At 40.4% G+C, this 18798-nt stretch overlaps 1 protein-coding gene across 3 annotated transcripts in view; it reads left to right on the forward strand.

Annotated features, from left to right (window-relative positions):
- The first annotated feature begins 802 nt into the window (after window positions 1–802).
- UBR2 (ubiquitin protein ligase E3 component n-recognin 2) overlaps window positions 803–18798 on the forward strand; it is a 54963-nt gene continuing 36967 nt past the window's right edge. The window contains exons 1-10 of one of the 3 annotated variants that reach the window (XM_081185950.1): window positions 803–1087; window positions 6030–6289; window positions 7614–7692; window positions 10216–10329; window positions 10886–11016; window positions 11921–12059; window positions 13946–14008; window positions 15179–15299; window positions 15900–16007; window positions 17390–17478. In XM_081185950.1, the coding sequence (XP_081042076.1) occupies window positions 953–1087; window positions 6030–6289; window positions 7614–7692; window positions 10216–10329; window positions 10886–11016; window positions 11921–12059; window positions 13946–14008; window positions 15179–15299; window positions 15900–16007; window positions 17390–17478 (1239 nt within the window). In that variant the 5' untranslated portion in view covers window positions 803–952. The remainder of the gene's footprint in view (window positions 1088–6029; window positions 6290–7613; window positions 7693–10215; window positions 10330–10885; window positions 11017–11920; window positions 12060–13945; window positions 14009–15178; window positions 15300–15899; window positions 16008–17389; window positions 17479–18798) is intronic. The other 2 variants (XM_081185949.1, XM_081185948.1) reach the window with 2 other exon arrangements.

Here is an 18798-nt window from a genome sequence, read left to right on the forward strand (position 1 = left end):
TGTGCATGCACACGAAAGCTCATACCAAGAACTAACTTAGTTGGTCTTTAAGGTGCTACTGGAAGGAATTTTTTTATTTTGACTATGGCAGACCAACACGGCTACCTATCTGTAATTAAAAACATACATATTGGTACACTGCTGCTCCCTACAGGACAAAGTGTTAAACAAGCCTCTCCCGTTCTCATCCATTACGTTTTAAATATTTTTATTTTATTTTATAATTACTAGAAATACCAAATTGGGTAAGCTTAAGGGTGTGATACAGTACAAGCTAAGTCTTGCAAAATGACTAGAGCTTCATTTATAGTTGTCTGTGTTCAAGCTAGCAGATAAATATTGGAAACAAAAAGAAGTACAGTACTATCGCTGGATGAACGAATAGTTTTAATAATCTTATTTTCATCTAGACGAGCAAATTCCGCTGCGGTACCTTCCATGCACCGCGCTGAAATCCCAACGATGTGCACGCTAAAGAGCGCTCAAACCCACTCTGTACATGCTCAGTGGCCTGCTCAAATATTTACTACTAGTCACGCTTGGGCTAAGCCAACAAAGCCCTTGGGGAGCCTAAGCTTTGCACAAATTAAGCCAAATTAAGCCGCCTTCCTTGTTTACTAGCCAATAGCAAGCTGAGCAGCTGCGCCCACAACAAACAGGCTCGGCAGATCACAGCAGGTGGGGACGCTTCGCCCCTCCGAAGGGCTCCCCCCACCGCACCTCTGCTTCAGAACTACAACTCCCAGGATGCCTCGCGGGACCCTGAAATGGCGTCTTTTCCGCCCGGGAAGGGAAGGCAGAGCAGGGCCCGGGCCGCCTGGGGAGAGGCGGGGTTGGCCTCGGAACGGAAGCGGGTTTCCCTGGCAGGCAGGCTGGCAGGCAGGTACTACAGGTCAGGCCGGCCGGCCGGGCCCGGTTCCGGGTGCCACTGACTTGGCGACGGAGAAGGCGGATGAGAAGGAGGGGGAGGAGGAGGAGCAGCAGCAGCAGCAGCGCGGGAGGAGAGAAGATGGCGGCGGACCGGGAGACGGAGGTCCCGGCTATTGACAGGAGCTTGCTGGAGTGCTCCGCTGAGGAGACTGCCCTGGTGAGAGGCCTCGGGGGGAAGGGACGCCGAGGGAAGGGAGACCGAGGTATTTGGCCGGCCGGCCCGGGGGTGGGCGTCCGACCTGGGCATTATGAGGCCCGGCAAGGCTGACAGGTGTGTGGGTTGGGACGAGGATAGGAGGAGGGAGGCTGTGAGGGGATGCTCGGGGCTGCGGGCGGAGAAAGAGGCGAGGGGCCGGAGAGGGTGAGTTGGAGTTTTTTTTTGGGGGGGAGAGGTTAGAATTTTTTGGGGGGGCGGGCAGACACTCGCTCCCCAGCGATGGAGGTGGGGTGGGGAGCCACGTCCAGTGAAGGGGACACGCAGGTTGACACGCAAAAGAAGGAGGAGGGAGTTGAGAAGACAAAGCTCGGCGAGCAAAAAAAGAAAGGGGGTGTTGCGCGTGACAAAAGGTTTTATTGCCTAGCGGGGAAGGCGGGAGGGTCTTCGCTGCTTGGCGTCGGGGAAACGGCGAGGGAGGAGGGAGGGGAAAAGCAAGTTCCCCAAACAAATAAAAATGGTCTGCGAAGTTAGGCAAGGAGTTGTGCCGCAGTGCTACTACCGAGCATGAATCGAGAGAGCCCTGGGGTTGATTTTTCACCCTCCCTTGATGCTCCAGAGAGCAACGCGGCGGGTCTTCTGGGTCGGGGGGCGGGGAAGGGTCGTGTGAAAGAGACCCTGACAGGTTGTAGCGGCGAAAGGGGGCAAGAGAGGTGACCCCTCTGCAAGCAGGATCGGTTGCATGCTGCCCCCTACGAGTCCGTGGTAAGTTACGGACTTCATTCGAGGGAGCACAAGGCAGCCGGGTGAACCAAACTGCGATCTGAAGTGCGCTCCTTTTTTATTTTTATTTTTAGGCTGCTTTTTCTTCTCCAAGGCTATTGGGAATAGATTCCTTCCTGCAATAAATTTTGGGATTGATCTCTTTGACTTGTATTTACGTAATTTGTAAACAGAGCTTCTGGTACCAGTCATAAATAGGCTATGGTGGTTGACATTAAAATATTGCATATTCGGTGGCTTCGCACTTTCCCTCCTCGTCTCTAAGTTTAAAGCCATCATGGGAAATGGCAGGTGTTCTCCCATCTAAACCACTTCGTCACAAGCCTCTGTGTCTGTAAGTCACTGCTAGTGAGCGTTGCTGAGGGTATAATTGAAGAGTCTTAAGGGCAGGTTGCTTCTGTCTCTTTGGGGAATATTCTTTCTAGTTGCCCCTTAAACAGAACTCGTGTTTTTTTTTTAAGTAGCTCTGAAATTGTTCATCTGACCCATCTTTTAGTTCATATGAGCAGCTCTGGGAAGCAGACAACAATTCCTTCCAGTTGCCAGACTTTAAAACTTTTAACACTCCAGTAATACATGAGCAGCCTAGTAAAAATTTGCAGTTCCCTGCAAGGTTGGAGAATGTATAGTTTGATGGAGTGTCATGGTGTAACTTTGTATAGATGGATATGGAGTTATGTTTTGACATCATTCTGTTCCTTTTGTGTGTTTCGTAAAATATAAGATGAATTAGATGTCACAAGTCAAAAATGTTCTAACAGCCTGTTCATTTTAGCACCTCATATGACCAGAATTCTCTTACAACATGATAATATTTATTAATTTTATAACTGAGCTCCTGACTTCTTTTACCAAGTAAAAAACTTTCCTCCCAGGACTGAATTTTAGCTTTTTTTGTTGAAGTCTTGATACCTTTTCATGGTACTCTCTTGACTCCCAGAAATGTCTTATCATAATTGTTGTTACTTTATGTTTATATGTTAAGCTCAATAAATTCACAATTGAGCTTAGTAGCATCCTGTGTAATTGATAATCTTTATATTTAGACATCTTGAATCTAGTGCTTGCAGATTTGGTTCTTCCCATACCCACAACCGTTTGCAGGATTGGCACATAGAATTGTGGAATTGGAATCTGTTGCCCATTGTGGGGCTTTTAGCAATATGGAGTGTTTTATAGTCCTCATAATAGCTATCAGTAACATGTTAAATAAAAGGTTTTAATTATTAAATAGATTGGTATAGAAAATTGAATCTTGTTTGTATGTGAAGCTCTCTTTTTCTCCTGTGGAGATTTGAAATTTTGTAGGGAACTTGTGGTAACATACAGTTGCCTTTTCTTTTTCTGTGAAAAAACAGTATGTTCTTATCTTTTGTATCTTGCACCCTTTTGTCAAACAAAGGAAAGTATATCTTGTACAGTAGAAGGCAAACTTGTAGCCGAGACACTCCTGTGTAGTCACCAAAGACGTCTAATATTCAGTTGTGTTTAACTTTTCTAATGTTATCACAAACTATGCTTATGGAATTGTTTATAGCTTTATAGGTTTTAAAAATATATATTTTATGTGACTAGTTTATTATGATTAAATGTTCTCTGAGTATACTGTACATAGAATTAAAACCTAGAAAGAATATAATTACAATGTGGCTTTAATTTTTATTTGAAATTATAAATTATTTGCACTTGAAAAATACAAGTGTTTTATCTTCGTGTAAAAAGTAGCATATTTGAATCTGTAAGCATGGTTATAGGATTTTTACAGATACAGTATGTTTAAATATCATCAATAAACATTATTATGGCAGTAATCCTTTTGAAATAAATAGTAACAACTAATAAATACATTTGTTTATAGATAATTTGTTGCTGTTGTAAAAGCAGTAGGTGGTTCACTTGTTTTCAGCCCACTGATTAGTGATGACAAAAATAGCACTTTTAACCATTAATGACATTGACAACCTAATTAAATATTCTGTGTATTTACTGTAAATGATACTTTAAATCTACTTCATTTAAGGTTGTTTCTTAATCAAAGTGATTGTTTTTTAAAAATCTAAAATCAATGGAAGATCAAGTTCTTGAAGGTGATTCAAATTGTTTAATTCAGACTCTTGAATTGTGGCTAAAATAATTTACATGCAAAAGTTGATAATTTTGTATCATTCCAGCCTGACCTATCCACAAGCACATTTATACAAATTATATGGCAACTCCTTGGCTTCTGCTTTGAGTTCACTTAAAAGTGCTATACAACTTCATCAGTAAATAAATCAGATGATCTGATTGACATATCAAGCTTTTCAAGCTAGGGTTTCCCCCCTTATAAGTAATTTGTGTACTTTATGCATAATAATAATAATAATAATAATAATAATAATAATAATAATAATAATAATATAATTTTATTTATACCTCGCCCTCCCCGGCCAGAACCGGGTTCTGCATTCTGAATATTTTATCAAGTCAAAATATTTCCAGAAAATAACTGAAGTATTGGATGGAGCTGTGAAAACCCATGTTCTTTATTATTAATTATATTTGTTAGTCGCTTTATGCAAAAAAAGTCTCACAGCTAGATAAAATACAAACAGATGAAATCAAATAGAAACCAGAATGTTTAAAATGACATACAGTATAAAATTCCTAAAATGCACATCCAGCATTACAATAAAAATGACGAGTCCTACCCTAATCCTACCCCTTTCCATTGCCAAAAATGAGCCCCAAAGAAGAAGCTAGTTTTGCTACCAGCATGTCTAAATATTAGGTTAAATTTTGGAAATGGCAAGTTTCACTCTGTATAATGTTTGGTAATTCCAGGATGAAAGTAATAGGAATTGCCCATCACCTTTCTGCCCTGGGCTTGTGAAGTTTGAGAAGAATTTGGATGGTTTCTGCTAAGAAAGAGATGCAAGACTAGCTGGATCCTGTCTTGATCCAGCAAAACAATTCTTACGCTCTCTTTGTTAAGGCTCAGTGGTGGGTATACCAAATTATTTCATTCCTTTACCGCTGAAAAATACCAGAGCTAATCAGGAAGAGTTTTCAGGATAACTTTCATGCATTTCTGTCAGAAGACAGTTGGATCCTTCCTGCATTGGTATGGTTGCTTGTTGGGGAATACTCCCTTGAACCTCCTCCCCTATTTCAGGTTGAGCACAGTTGTGCGGTGCCACTTAACATTTTTTTTCTCATGCAGGCACAGCATAAATGTCAAGCGTGGCAAGTGAGGTTACTTCAGGCCAGGCATACTGAAGTTGAATCACTTTGTGTTCCTGGCATGCCTTGAAAACCCACTTGCTTATTCTTCGTTATTTAATGACTGTAGCTTTAAAAGAAAAGCAGTGATATAATGGGCTTTGAAGCCATGTCTTCTGATTAACACTTAAAAAAAAAAAATCTTTCAAAGGCTTCCATTCCTTCACCTTGGCTCTCTTCCACCCCACCCCATACTAAATGTAACACCGTCAGCAGAATTCCATTGAAGAAAACTTTAAAAGCAGTAAAACTTTTAGAGTAAACAGGATTAATACTACAGATTATGAAACTGTGCGACAAAAAGAACTTCATTGACTTCTCGTGGCTGTTGCCAAATGCAGGTTTTTTCCTGGGCAGCGCTCTTATCCAAAATGAGGTTGTTTACAAAGGTTTATGGGTTTATTTGTATGTAGTCACACCTTTCTTTGAAAGGTTTTTGAAACTACCAGTTTTGAGGCAACAGCCACTTTTCAAAGGGTCTTACAGCTAGTTGTGCAGTATGACTTTAGACTTGTATTTATTGTACATCTCTGTGTACGCATTGCCACATGGTAAACTACTTTGAAACTTGCAGCTTTTAAAAGGAAAAAAGTTGACAACTGATTGGTCATGGATGTGCTCTTGGATATGCTCAAAGTATCTCTCTGGACTGTAGACATTAAAATTGACTGAATTTTATATTGATAGTTGTAGAGATGTTATACTGCATAGGAAAGTTCTACCACCACTGTAGTATTTTCATAAAGAAATATGCTGGAAAGCTATGAAATATTTTTTAATTTGAGATGTTTGCTGATAGCCTGAATGGGTTGGGTATTGTCTCTCATCGTGTGACAGAGGCAGGAGAGCAAAGAACTCTGGGAGGCAGTGCTAATGTGTATTAACTTTTCCCCCCTTATAGAAATGGCTGCAAACACCTGATCTTCCAAAAGAAATATACAAGCACCTTGCCTACTATGTACCCAAAATTTACTGTAGGGGTCCTAATCCAGCCCCACAAAGCGAAGATTTGCTTGCGCAACAGGTTTTGCTGGGACCAATGGAATGGTACCTATGCGGTGAAGACCCTGCATTTGGCTTTCAGAAACTTGAGCAATCCAACAAACCTTCACATCTTTGTGGTCGGGTATTTAAAGTTGGCGAGCCTACATATTCTTGCAGGTAACTAGTCACTTCTTTTAAACTGTCAAGCCCCTTAACAGATGAATGATTTGAGCTTTATTTATTTATTTATTTATCTAAAACATTTTTAATACCACCACTCATTAAAAAATTGAGGGCAGTTTACAATAAAAGCAATCCAGTAAATCCAGTGAAAGCAGGTTCCCTGTCCAGGAACTGTCGTAGTTGGCATACCAGTTGAAGTTGAAGAAAGGCAGCTACATGCTGTAGATGGTTGGGGCTGCGTGGGAGGTGGTGTAGGAGGTTGTAACTGGATGCAGGATTTTGGCAAAAAACGCCTCCTCCCCTTTTTCTGTTAGGTCCCAACTAGATCAGGCTACATACTCACGAGGGCACAATTTGATACCCTTCTTATATCTGATCGCTGGTTCCAAAGAACAGCAAAAACCCAACCTGTTTGGGTTATTTGTGGCTGCCATTTAGTACTTTTTAATTCTTTGGTTTCTGTGCAGGTAGTGGTTTTGAACTGCAGTTTTTGTTTCTCCGTAGTTTTAGTCCTCATAGTTTCAAGTGTCACGAATCTTTGGAATTTCAGCAGCTCTTTCTCAAAACTGGGTGTCAGGAATGCAGAAGTTGTGGTGGGTTGTCCATACTTAAACACTATTTCCCCTCTCTCCCTCTCACATAAATGAGTAGGCTTGGGTCCCAACATACATACAGAACTTCCAGATTTAGCAACTTGTCAGCCTCCCCAGAGAAATATAGGGTTGTGTTCAACTAAATTTTACTGAAGAGTAGGTTCATATAAATTAATGAACACAACTAAGTTGGGGCCATTAATTTGAATGGGTCTACTGTGGGGGGACTTCAACATAGCACTATGGGAGTTGTTCCATCAGTGCAAACATTTCAGTTTGTCAGAAGGAACAATCTCCCCTCTCCTCCCAATCACACACTGTTATAGCAGTTCTCCTCTAAGCCACCCATAATGAGCACCATTATAAATTTTACCGTAATCCTTATATCTGTAGTTTTAAAAAAGCAATCGGAAAGACACACCCACATGCAGAAACATGACTTTTCACCACGGGTATAGGGCTGTATATGAATTCAATAAATAATGATAACAACAACAACATAATATAATATTTCCATCTGCATAGAAGGTCCTAGGTTGTGTCCAATATACATTACAGTCTTTTTCTCAAGCAGTTGACAGTGCAATCCTATACAGATCTTCTCAGAAGTGTCCTATTGAATTCAGTGGAGCTTGTTTTTAGTTAAATATGTATAGAAATTCATCCTAAACATTGTGTAGTTGGCCCTTTTATTAACATATTTTTCTACTCTCTTTTTTTGTCAGAGATTGTGCTGTTGATCCAACTTGCGTACTTTGCATGGAATGTTTCCTGGGAAGTGTTCACAGAGAGCATCGATACAGGGTTAGTAAACCTATGTGTGATTTTAGTGATGTCTCATTCAGTATCAAATTTGTGACTTGGTCAAATCAAATGAGTGTATATTTTATCACACTTTCCCCCCCATTACCTTTTCCTCTCCTCCCTCTCTCTTCCTCTGCTCCCCAATGCAAATGTAGCATTACAAAAGCTATGAAATTCAGTATGTAGGAAGTACTCCCACTTGCCTAGGCAGCCCTGATGTTTTCACACAGATCAGTACTTTGAGTAACATTAAATGTTGCGGCTTTCAGAAACTAAAAGTTTGACTTTGAAGTTCATTTCCTTAGATTATAGGTGTAGGTGTAGGTAGAGGGGCTTAGTGAGAGTAATCACAGACAATAAATAAATGCGTCAACCAGTTATGACACAGCAGCTGCCTTATGCTCACAAATAACTCAGCACTGTTATTTAAAAGAAGAAAACAGCATCTCCAGTATATCCATTTATCACTGAACATATGATGCACTAAAGGCTGAAATTAACAAATAAATAGGTATTTTGGCTGCAATCCTATGGTCCCAGACAGGGCATCCTAGGGACCAAGGATGTTTCGGTTCCCCCTGTGAGGGTGGAGGCAGTGGTCCAAACTCATGAGAGATCTGACCTAGTTTGCCCCCCTCCAAGCTGTCACAGGAACCTCTACAGCCCTATCTTACCAACTTTGAGCTCTGAAACCAGTAGATGCTACAGAGATGGGTCAGTGTTCCCACTTCCTTGATACCCCTTCTTCCTTGATACACACACCCCAAAAGCAGAGGGAATTAATACGACAGCCCTGGAGCCGGCTCATGTTCCTTCCTATTGGAAACAATAGGAGACAAATCATTTTTGAAAAAACAGAAAGGGGACAGGTAAAATGGTTCTTCTCCCTCTTAGCCTGAGGCCATGTGCCCAGTAGGGCTCTGGATTTGGTGGTTTGTTGATCTTCAGTCCCCCCCCCCCCCGGCCCAACTTTTGGATTTCCTTCCCCTTTACAGAAATTATCAGGGGTCTGCAAATGTTAATTCCTACTAATCAGCTGTGATCAGTTTTGATGGCACAACAATGCAGATACGTTGTGTATGTTATCATGTTTGTTTTTCTAAGAATGGTTTATGCCCTTTCCCATGCCCCAGGGCAGCTTACAAAGTCAAATGAGGTTAAAAAAAACCCACTATGAAACAACACAAGTTCTTAAAACACCACACCACTGATAGTCTGAAGTTATGTAGTTCAGTCTTTGTATACTGTAGGTTGCATTATTATTATTATTATTATTATTATTATTATTATTTACTTTGAACCTGAAATTAATCCCATAGCTTTCGTCAGGCATTTTACCCCTTTCAGATTTTGCTTCTCTACACTGCCATCCCATAATATGCTTCATACAAGTTCACATATGAAACATAATAAATTGCAGACTTAAAGTAAGGGAAAGGCTTCACTCTCCATTCCCCTGGCCTTATCTTTAAGTTGGATCTGTTTTTGCTCTGATTGCTTAACATAGATTATAGACTCATAGAATCAGCATTGGAAGGGATCCCAAGGGTCATCTAGTCCAACCCTCTGCAATACAGGAATCCTGCCCACAGCCGACCCGAGGTTGACTTGAACTACCAACCTACTGGTTAACAGCCAGATGCACTGTCTCATTAGAATAGCTGCTAACTGAAGAAGAATAAGATAGTCCTTATCTTGTTATCGCCTAATTCACTTGCTGGAGCAGGGAGAAACTTCCTGTAATTTCTTTGGGAAGTGCATTTCATGAAGTATGTAAGTTAGCAGAACTAATAATCATAAGGCCAACCAGTCAGTATTTTCCATAATCTAACCTAAAATTGGAACTGGAATAAGTGAGTCATGCAGTAAACTCAAGTGATTCTTGTTCTTTTATTCTATACAATAATTCCTATAATGTATGATTCCAAGATCATGTCTGCTGATTTGTCTGTATGACCTCATATTTTAGTACAATAGTAGGATCTTCTCCTGTAGGCACTTTATCACGAGTAGAGGCTTGAGCTGGAACAGAATCTATTGAACCCTTGTTCATAAAAAAGCAGGCAGGACAGACCTGGAGAATACGCCCTGCTTAGCTCTAAAAGCAAGGAGAATTCTGCTTGCTATAGCTCATATCATTGATTTACCCTTACTTTGAAAGGTAATAATGACTTTCCTTCCCCTCTGCCCTTTCATAAGACTTGCTGATCCTTTGGCACTGGGAGCAGCCAGCTGTCAGGGCTATTACTGGAAGATGGAGCCTTATTCTGGTGGTGAGCCCAAAGGACATTCCTGTAGTCTCTGCTCCATTGAGTATAGGATTTGTTATACAAAACTTTAAAGCAGCCATTTAACTTAGCATCACAAGGATTGGAAAACCACCACGAATCTCTAAATTGTCTCTCAGGTCTTCTTCACTGTGTCCCAGATTGCCAATCAGTTCCGGATAGAGCGTTTACCACCCTGGTTTTCATTTATGAAGCATACTTTCTTATTCATATTTATTTTAAAATAATGCTGTAGATGACAACATCTGGTGGAGGAGGTTTCTGTGACTGTGGTGATACTGAAGCTTGGAAAGAAGGTCCATACTGCCAGAAGCATGAACATAACACGTCAGAAACAGAAGAAGAGGAGGTAAGGATACACAGGTTTTGGAAATTAATTTGTGCTGTTGCTCAGGTAACTCCGATTTGGACAGAGAACAAAATTTGAGAGCTCACTCTCTGGCCTAACTCTAGGCCCAGCCACGCCACCCAAATGACATCTTTGCTTCCTCCTGTACAAAGCAGAAGAGAATATATCAAGATTGTTATTTCAGTCAGGTGTGCTTTATTATGTTTTCTGTATTTAAGTATCTTGTTCTTCACTTCAGGAGCTTTTAACACTAAAATGATTTTTCTAGCCTTACTAGCAGCCAGATCTCATAGACTAGGGCAAGCGTAGGCAAACTCGGCCCTCCAGATGTTTTGAAACTACAATTCCCATCATCCCTGACCACTGGTCCTGTTAGCTAGAGATGATGGGAATTGTAGTACCAAAACATCTGGCGGGCCAAGTTTGCCTATGCCTGGACTAGGGTATAAGAATTTTCAAATAATTAACTTTGATGTGTTAAGCTTCTTTTAGCTGTAGGGGAAACGTTAGAAATTATTACCTTGATGTTAACACTTTCCTCCTTTTTTCATTTTAGGATCCTCTTGTGCATTTGACAGAAGATATGATAGCAAAAGTTTACAATATTTTTGCTATCATGTTTCAGTATGCTGTAGATATTTTAACATGGGAAAAAGAAAACGATTTACCACCTGGTTTAGAGCCAGTGTAAGTAAAATTGCTGTTTGAACTTCCAAGACTGGCACAGTTTTTAATGGGAAAATGTTAGCTGCATCTTAATTCATAAATGAGATTGTGTGCCGCCTAAAAAGAGTTGCCAATGGTTTAGTCCCGTTGAAATAAGTGTGACACACATTTACATCACGTCAGTTTCAGCGGGTCTTTAATGTGATCAGTTTTCTATGGATCGCACTCAGTAGATATATCTTACTTGAGAGTAAATGCTATTGTGCTCAGTGGGACATAGCTTTAACTAAACATGCTTAAAATAGCTGTTCCTTCAGGCTAAAAGGGAAATGTTTTTAATACACTTCTCTAAAGAATTATATTGATTTTTTCTTATTGAAAAGTCTGTTCTCTCTCCCTCTCCTCCTTTATTTACCAAAGAAATTAGTGGTTGGGGTTTTTTTTGTAGAATAATGCTTCTTGCCAATAGTATCTAATGCAATTTGGCACCAGTATAGTAAGCTAATGTCATTGAAAATAGTGATAGGATCCAGCATATCCCGTAGGATAATATAATAACTTGGATCCAGAGAACATAAAACAAAACTCCACCTGTGCAGTAGGATGTTCCTCACTATAACTCCCTCTGCCCCTCCCCAAGTTGCTCCTGAAGCTTGGTAGTCCCTGTGGGATGGTCCACAGAGGGTCAGTTGGATTGGGAAATTAGAAGAATTTGGCAAGGCTGTCATGTACAAGCAAAAGTAGTTTTCCACTCATGCAAGGCACGGTAGTAAAATAAATCACAAGAGCCCTCCGTCTTCCTATTGCTGATTCAGTATGTTTCCTTAATAGAGATTCCAGTAAATAGAAGTATTGAAATGCTAGAGAAAATACCTTGATTGATTTAAATTAATTATATTCCTTATTCGTAATACTGTCTTTACAGTGAGAAGACGGATACTTACTTCTGCATGCTTTTTAATGATGAAGTTCACACATACGAACAGGTTATTTACACTCTTCAAAAAGCTGTCAATTGCACACAAAAGGAAGCCATTGGTTTCGCAACAACTGTAGACAGAGATGTAAGTAAGCTCTTTAGACTTCCATTGAAATATTGGATAAAAATGATTAAGCTTGGTCAGTTTAAGAGGATTTAGTCCTGTAGTTCCTTCCATATTTCCTTCCTTCTAGCTGATCAACCATTTACCTTATTTGGAGGAATAGAAGGAGCTAGGCAATTTCCAAAGCAACACTGGAGCATAGTTCATTAGTTCATTCCTTGATTATACTTGCTGCAATTGGCCCTCTTGGCAGGAGCATACTTGATAACATACAGTTTTGCTCCCCCACCTCCACTTTGCAAATCATTCTGTGAAAGTTGGGACACTTCCTTCCTGGATGCCTTCCCAGCCTGAGATTCTTTGGCAATGCTTTAGCAAGTTAACTTCACAGTGAGTCTCTGGGAAAGCACTTTTTAAAATTTGAGAAAACCTCCTCTCTTCTTACACCATCCACCAAGAAAACATATTTTAGCCAGTCTTTTCTAATGTAACATAGAGGCAAAACCTGTAAAAAACGAAGTGAGGCTCTCCAATCTTTGTAGTACTGAATATTTTACAAGCAACATGCGCACTCTGAGGCTGAAAGTTCATTATGGAGGGTGTGTGGCTGCTGCTGAAATCTGAAAATAATAATAATAATAAAAGACCAGCCAGAGGGAAAGCACTAGCACAGGACACAAAAAAGAGCAAATCTCAAAATTATGCACAAGAATCAGTGAGTTTATTGCTCACCAATGTGTTTTGGATCTTTCTTAAGGGTTATTCAACCATTTCCCTCTCATGCAGTAATCAGACTGCATGTAAGATGGCTTAATCAGTTTTTTGTTTTTTTTGAAGGGTGGGAGAAAACACACCCTATGGTTGTATCTTAATTATGTCCCTGCATTCACAGAGGCTCTTGGCTCCAATGAAAACCTCCTCTCTCTCCCTTCCAGTTATGGAAGCCTCTGCTAGAGTGTAATTTAGGATAAGTATTTAACACATGAAACTCAACTAAAACCAAAATGGGCCTCAGTCTAATTCAGGGGCAGGAAACTGGATTTGCCTGTCTATAGCCCTGGTTAGCCTTAACCACCCAGAGTGGTGTGATATCATAACGCGTATGCTTCTCTTTCTCGCTCTTAAAAAAAACCCTTTTATTTATTTGTTTCTTTAAATAAATCCCAGCTCAAAACATAATTTAAGGTACCGTATTTTTCACTCTATAAGACACACCTAGTTTTAGAGGGGGAGAACAAGGGAAAAAATATTCTCCTCCTCTCTGCACAGTGCCCCTTCAGCCCCTTCCGTTTCTCCTCCTGCTTCGCTGAAGGGGCGCTGCGCTGAGAGTGAAAGCTGCACAGAGCCTCTCCAGCGAAGCGAAGCCAGTGCGCACTGATCCCTCTTGCTCTCCTGGCTTCAGGGATAGCCGCCCGAAGCCTCCGGAGCACAGCGAGAACTCCCGCTGCGCTCCGGAGGCTTTTTCCTTGCTTTCGCTGAAGCCATGGAGCCTGCGTGCACTCCATCAGGCGCACACACATTTCCCCTTACTTTTTAGGAGGGGAAAAGTGTGTCTTATAGAGCAAAAAATACGGTATATAGTTATCATGGTTTTCATAGGTGATATTTGCTATATCAGCAATAAATGCAATTTACATGATAAACATATGTGAATCATATATACATACTGCTTACTTAAACTGAACATATGACATTTTAATTTATGTTAAATATATTTAACACAAGCTTAATTGTGTTAATATGTGCTATTTAGCAGAAGTCATTGTTGGTATAGGGTTGATTTAATTCAAGCAGTCTAATTCAAGGGTTAGAAATGTAGGTGACTTCAACGTGCAATCAAAACATATTATTTAAAGTTTTAGTTATATCTTTAATTAGCTGTTAATAGCCATGTAACTGTTTAACAGGGACGCAGGTCAGTTCGCTATGGAGACTTTCAGTACTGTGACCAAGCCAAATCAGTGATAGTGGTAAGTGACATTGCTTCATTTCCCTTAACTGAATGGTATCTATCCTTACTTCATTATCACTGTTATAGCATATCTGCTCATTAACATTTTAAAACTGTATGTGACATTTTAAGAATGTTAAGGAAATGTTAAATGTCTCTGATGGAAGTGGCAGCATGCCTTGTAAGTCACTTGCTTGATGGTTCTATCATTCTTCAACAACTAAAAATTGGCACATTCTACTTTAAAATTGTGGTAACCTCCAGATTAGATTACTGCAATGTATTGTACATGGAGTTGCCTTTGAAGACTGGAAACTAAATATAATTCAGATTATAATTGCTGGACTGTTAAGTGGGTATTGGGATGACAGCTCACAAGTGCTTAAAGTGTTGAATTGGCTCCCAGTCTTATTTCCAGGCAAAATTCAAAGTGCTGATGTTTTCCTTCAAATTGCTATACTGTTTGTGAGTAAAGATGCATAGGATTGAAAGGGAAAATGTATATTTTCAGCTCAAGTCTTCCCTATGATTCTGGGGGTCTAATGAAGAAATCCAGTCCAACATGTATGATTCATGCTAAGAAGCAAAGTTCAGCAGATACATCTACTGGATCAAAAAATGTGTATTCAAAAGAGCGTAGCCGTAATGTTTCTCTGCAGTCATCACTGAATTACATGCACAATGTCCAAACTAGACTGGGACCTGCATTGTGGTGAATAGATACTTGGCACTTTTGGCCTTGACTATGTCATTTAATTGCATAATGGGATTGAGGACTGAAATCTGTTGTTGGGAAAGAAGCCTTGAACTCATGGCCTCCCCATGCCTCTCAGAAAAGTGATGTGCTCTCCATCTGCAGTTACAGATAGTTGGAAGCCCTTTGCTGTAGTCATATCTGTCAGAGCCAGAAAGGGTAAGGGAAGTTGAACCTACATGTGGTGATGGACTAATTTCAATTGTTCCTAAGGCTGTTTGCCTTCAGTATTAGAAACAGAATTCAAGTTTTACCATTCTTGCATTACAAAATGTAGCCATATGGTACGAGATATTGGGAAAGCTTGTAAAAACCATGAAAATCCAGTTGCCTGGGATTGTTCTATATCTTAACTGTACAAACTTGAAAAGTGCTGTGTTTGAGCAAAACCTGTTAATGGCTTCTCTTTTCCCTGCCCTTTTTCCTTTCCTTAAGAGAAGTACCAGTCGCCAGACTAAGCCATTGAAGGTTCAAGTTATGCATTCATCTATTGTTGCCCATCAGAGTTTTGGTTTGAAGCTTCTAACTTGGCTTGGCAATATTATTGGATATTCAGGTACTGAAATTTGAAACACTTATGATATAGCTGAAAGAGAAAAGTCGTGATTGAAAAGCAGAAAATTCCTCTTTCTAGGGACAGAATGATAGACTGACATGGTCTTGTGGACATGGTGCAAACATAACAAAAATATGTGTGTTCAGGCTTATTGGTCCAGTTTACTTAAAGCATGAGGGCGAAGCTACTTGTGATGCGGAAAGTCCCTGAAAGAATCTCCCAACATTCTTTTCCTTTCCTAAAATCTGCCACAAGGGCACCTGAAGTGGGGAGAGTTTTATATTTCTCCCATGCCATTTCCTGACTGCAAGTCATCCCTATCCCTGAGCAATTTCAGGTCCCACTTGTCTGCTTTCTAAATATGATTCTCCTCTAATGACCTTACATCACTTAAGCTTTCTATGTTGGAGACAGCCTATTCTGCAAGATCATGCATATCTGTAGTACATACAAAATAAAGATGAATGCCTTCTATTTTAAGAATGTGCATGTTGGGGATTTAAATGTCTTACGTACAACTGAGTTTTATGCACAAAACGGATGATTAAAGCAAACCAGTTAATCCTTTTGGTTCACGTATTATTGTTTCTCCTTAATTAGATGGCCTTCGAAGAATATTGTGTCAAGTTGGCTTACAGGAGGGACCAGAAGGAGAAAACTCTTCTCTTGTGGATAAACTAATGCTGTCCGATTCTAAACTCTGGAAAGGTGGGCTATTCCTTCTTGTTTTAAGAATCTACCTGCACCACAGTCCGGTTGCTGGGAACGCATCTTCTTTCACACAGCTAGAGCAGCCTAGATAAATCAGAGCAAAAAGCAGCTGTGATGAGAGGGATGGGCACAGACTTTAGGTACTCAGATACAAAATTCATATATCTTAGTTTACTCCTGGTTTACTGCAGTCTTGGTGGAAGGCACTGTCAAGAGGAAAGTGCTGCTCAGGATATCATAAGAAGCAAGGCTAGAAGTAGTGAGGCATTGATCTCTGCCAAGCTCAGATAATAATAATAATAATAATAATAATAATAATAATAATAATAATAATAATAATAATAATAATAATTTATTATTTATACCCCGCCCATCTGGCTGGGCCTCCCCGGCCACTCTGGGCGGCTTCCATAAAAACCAAAAATACAATAAAATATCACCCGTTAAAAACTTCCCTGAACAGGGCTGCCTTAAGATGTCTCCTGAATGTCAGGTAGTAAGCCAAACAAGCACCTACACCTCCAAATTTCTGGAGCAGCAGAGATGTAGACTGTGGGTGCTTCTTAATGCTATGCCACGTCTTGCTATGCTTCCTGTGCTGTACTGTGCAAGGCTTCCCCCTTTTGGACATCTTCCCACATGGCTGGTGTAAGATGCTGCTGCTGCATAACAACAAAAACAATACATTGATTGATTGATTATTATTTATACCCCTCCCATCTGGCTGGGTTTCACCAACCACTCTGGGCGGCTCCCAACAGAATATTAAAAACAAGACAAATTGTTATCTTGATATCTGAAGAAGTGTACATGCACACGAAAGCTTATACCAAGAACAAACTTAGTTGGTCTCTAAGGTGCTACTGGACAATTTTTTATATATTTTAAAATATATTTTGACTGCGTCAGACCAACACGGCTACCTACCTGAATCTAAAAGCAAGATAAAACATCAATCCTTAAAAACAGGGCTGCCTTCAGATGTCTTCTAAAAGTCAGATAGTTGTTTATTTCCTTGACATCTGGAGGGAGGGCGTTCCGCAAGGCAGTTGCCACTACCGAGAAGGCCCTCTGCCTGGTTCCCTGTAACCTCACTTTTCGCAGTGAGGGAACCACCAGAAGGCCCTTGGAGTTGCTTTTTTTGGTAAAACAAGTCTTTTAAGGCTGCAGTCCTAAACCCACTTAATAGGGAGTGAGCCCCACTCAAGTTGTTAGGACACCTTATCTTCATGACAACTTAACAAAATGATTTAACTATTTCAGTCTCTGCATCAGCACATTGTCAAAACTTGATGATTGCTCTAAAGTTATTTAGATGGTGCTATCATATAATAGTACTCCACATTGATATGTATCTTTCTTTTTTTAAACAACAACAGGAGCTAGAAGTGTGTACCATCAGTTATTCATGAGCAGCCTACTTATGGATTTGAAGTACAAGAAGCTCTTTGCTATCCGATTTGCAAGGGTGAGTAACTTTCTTAATGAAAATTACTTTAGAATGCAAAGTGTGACTTTTCAGGTATTATTATTATTATTATTAATTACTTACACCCTGCCCACCTGGCTGGGTTTCCCAACAGCTCCCAACAGAAAACTAAAGCACAATAACACGTCAAACACTAAAAACTTCCCTAAACAGGGCTGCCTTCAGATGTCTTCTAAAAGTCAGATAGTTGTTTATTTCTTGACATCTGATGGGAGGGTGTTTCACAGGGTGGGCGCCACTACCGAGAAGGCCTTCTGCCTGGTTCTCTGTAACCTCAATTCTCACAGGAAGGGAGCCGCCAGAAGGCCCTCACTGCTGGACCTCAGTGTCTGGGCTGAACGATGGGGGTGAAGACACTGCTTCAGGTATACTGCGATGAGGCTTTTAGGGTTTTAAAGGTCAGCACCACATAGTGGAACACATAGATTGCTACACTAAATCAGGCATGGCCAAACTTGGCCCTCCAGCTGTTTTGGGACTACAACTCCCATCATCCCTAGCTAACAGGACCAGTCCCAAAACAGCTGGAGGGCCAAGTTTGGCCATGCCTGCACTAAATAGTAACAACCTGGTGCCAAAAGCTCCTTATGCATTTTGGAGTTCTGGGTTGTACATGGTATTCCTACATGCAAAAGGACTGCCTGATGACTTGATGTTTGGGAAGATCTGCGTGTACTGTTTAGATGTGTGCACAAAGCTGGCCTCAATATTAAAGTCAATGTGGAAGCTTTGGATCACAGCCTAAATGTGGAAATGTATATTCCTATGTGATTTGGATGGCACATGTTACCACTTTTGCTGGATGTGCCTAACAATCCAAATAAAAAAGCAGTTAACCAAGGTTAAACCAGGCGTAATGGTGAACTCTGGCTTAATACAAGCCGGAATCATTGTGCTGAAACTGGCAAATGGCTTGGGGAGGGAGGAGCTCTCATTCCTCGCTTAACTGGCTTATGACGCCTGAAAGATCGTCTGAAGAGGGCTGTTGTGTTGTGGAATGAAGTCAGGCGTCATTTTCGAATAACTTGGAGTAGTCAACCATGCAATCTGAAATATAAGAATTATTCTTAAATATGACCTCTAAATATTGGCTAAACTCAATAGCATTTCCTTATGACGACTTCTAACTGACTTCCTTTTGCTGGACACAAGTAACTGTTGCTATAAATGTGTTTATTAATGGTCTGGTAAATTGTGATGATACTGCAAGTTTGTTTGCACTGCTTCTGCACAAATGCAGTTTTTACTACAAAATCTTCCCATCACCAGCTTTAAATTTAGTTAGAACATCTGGTCAGT

Source organism: Podarcis bocagei, assembly GCF_964188305.1.
Source record: "Podarcis bocagei genome assembly, chromosome: 3".
Classification (NCBI taxonomy): domain Eukaryota; kingdom Metazoa; phylum Chordata; class Lepidosauria; order Squamata; family Lacertidae; genus Podarcis; species Podarcis bocagei.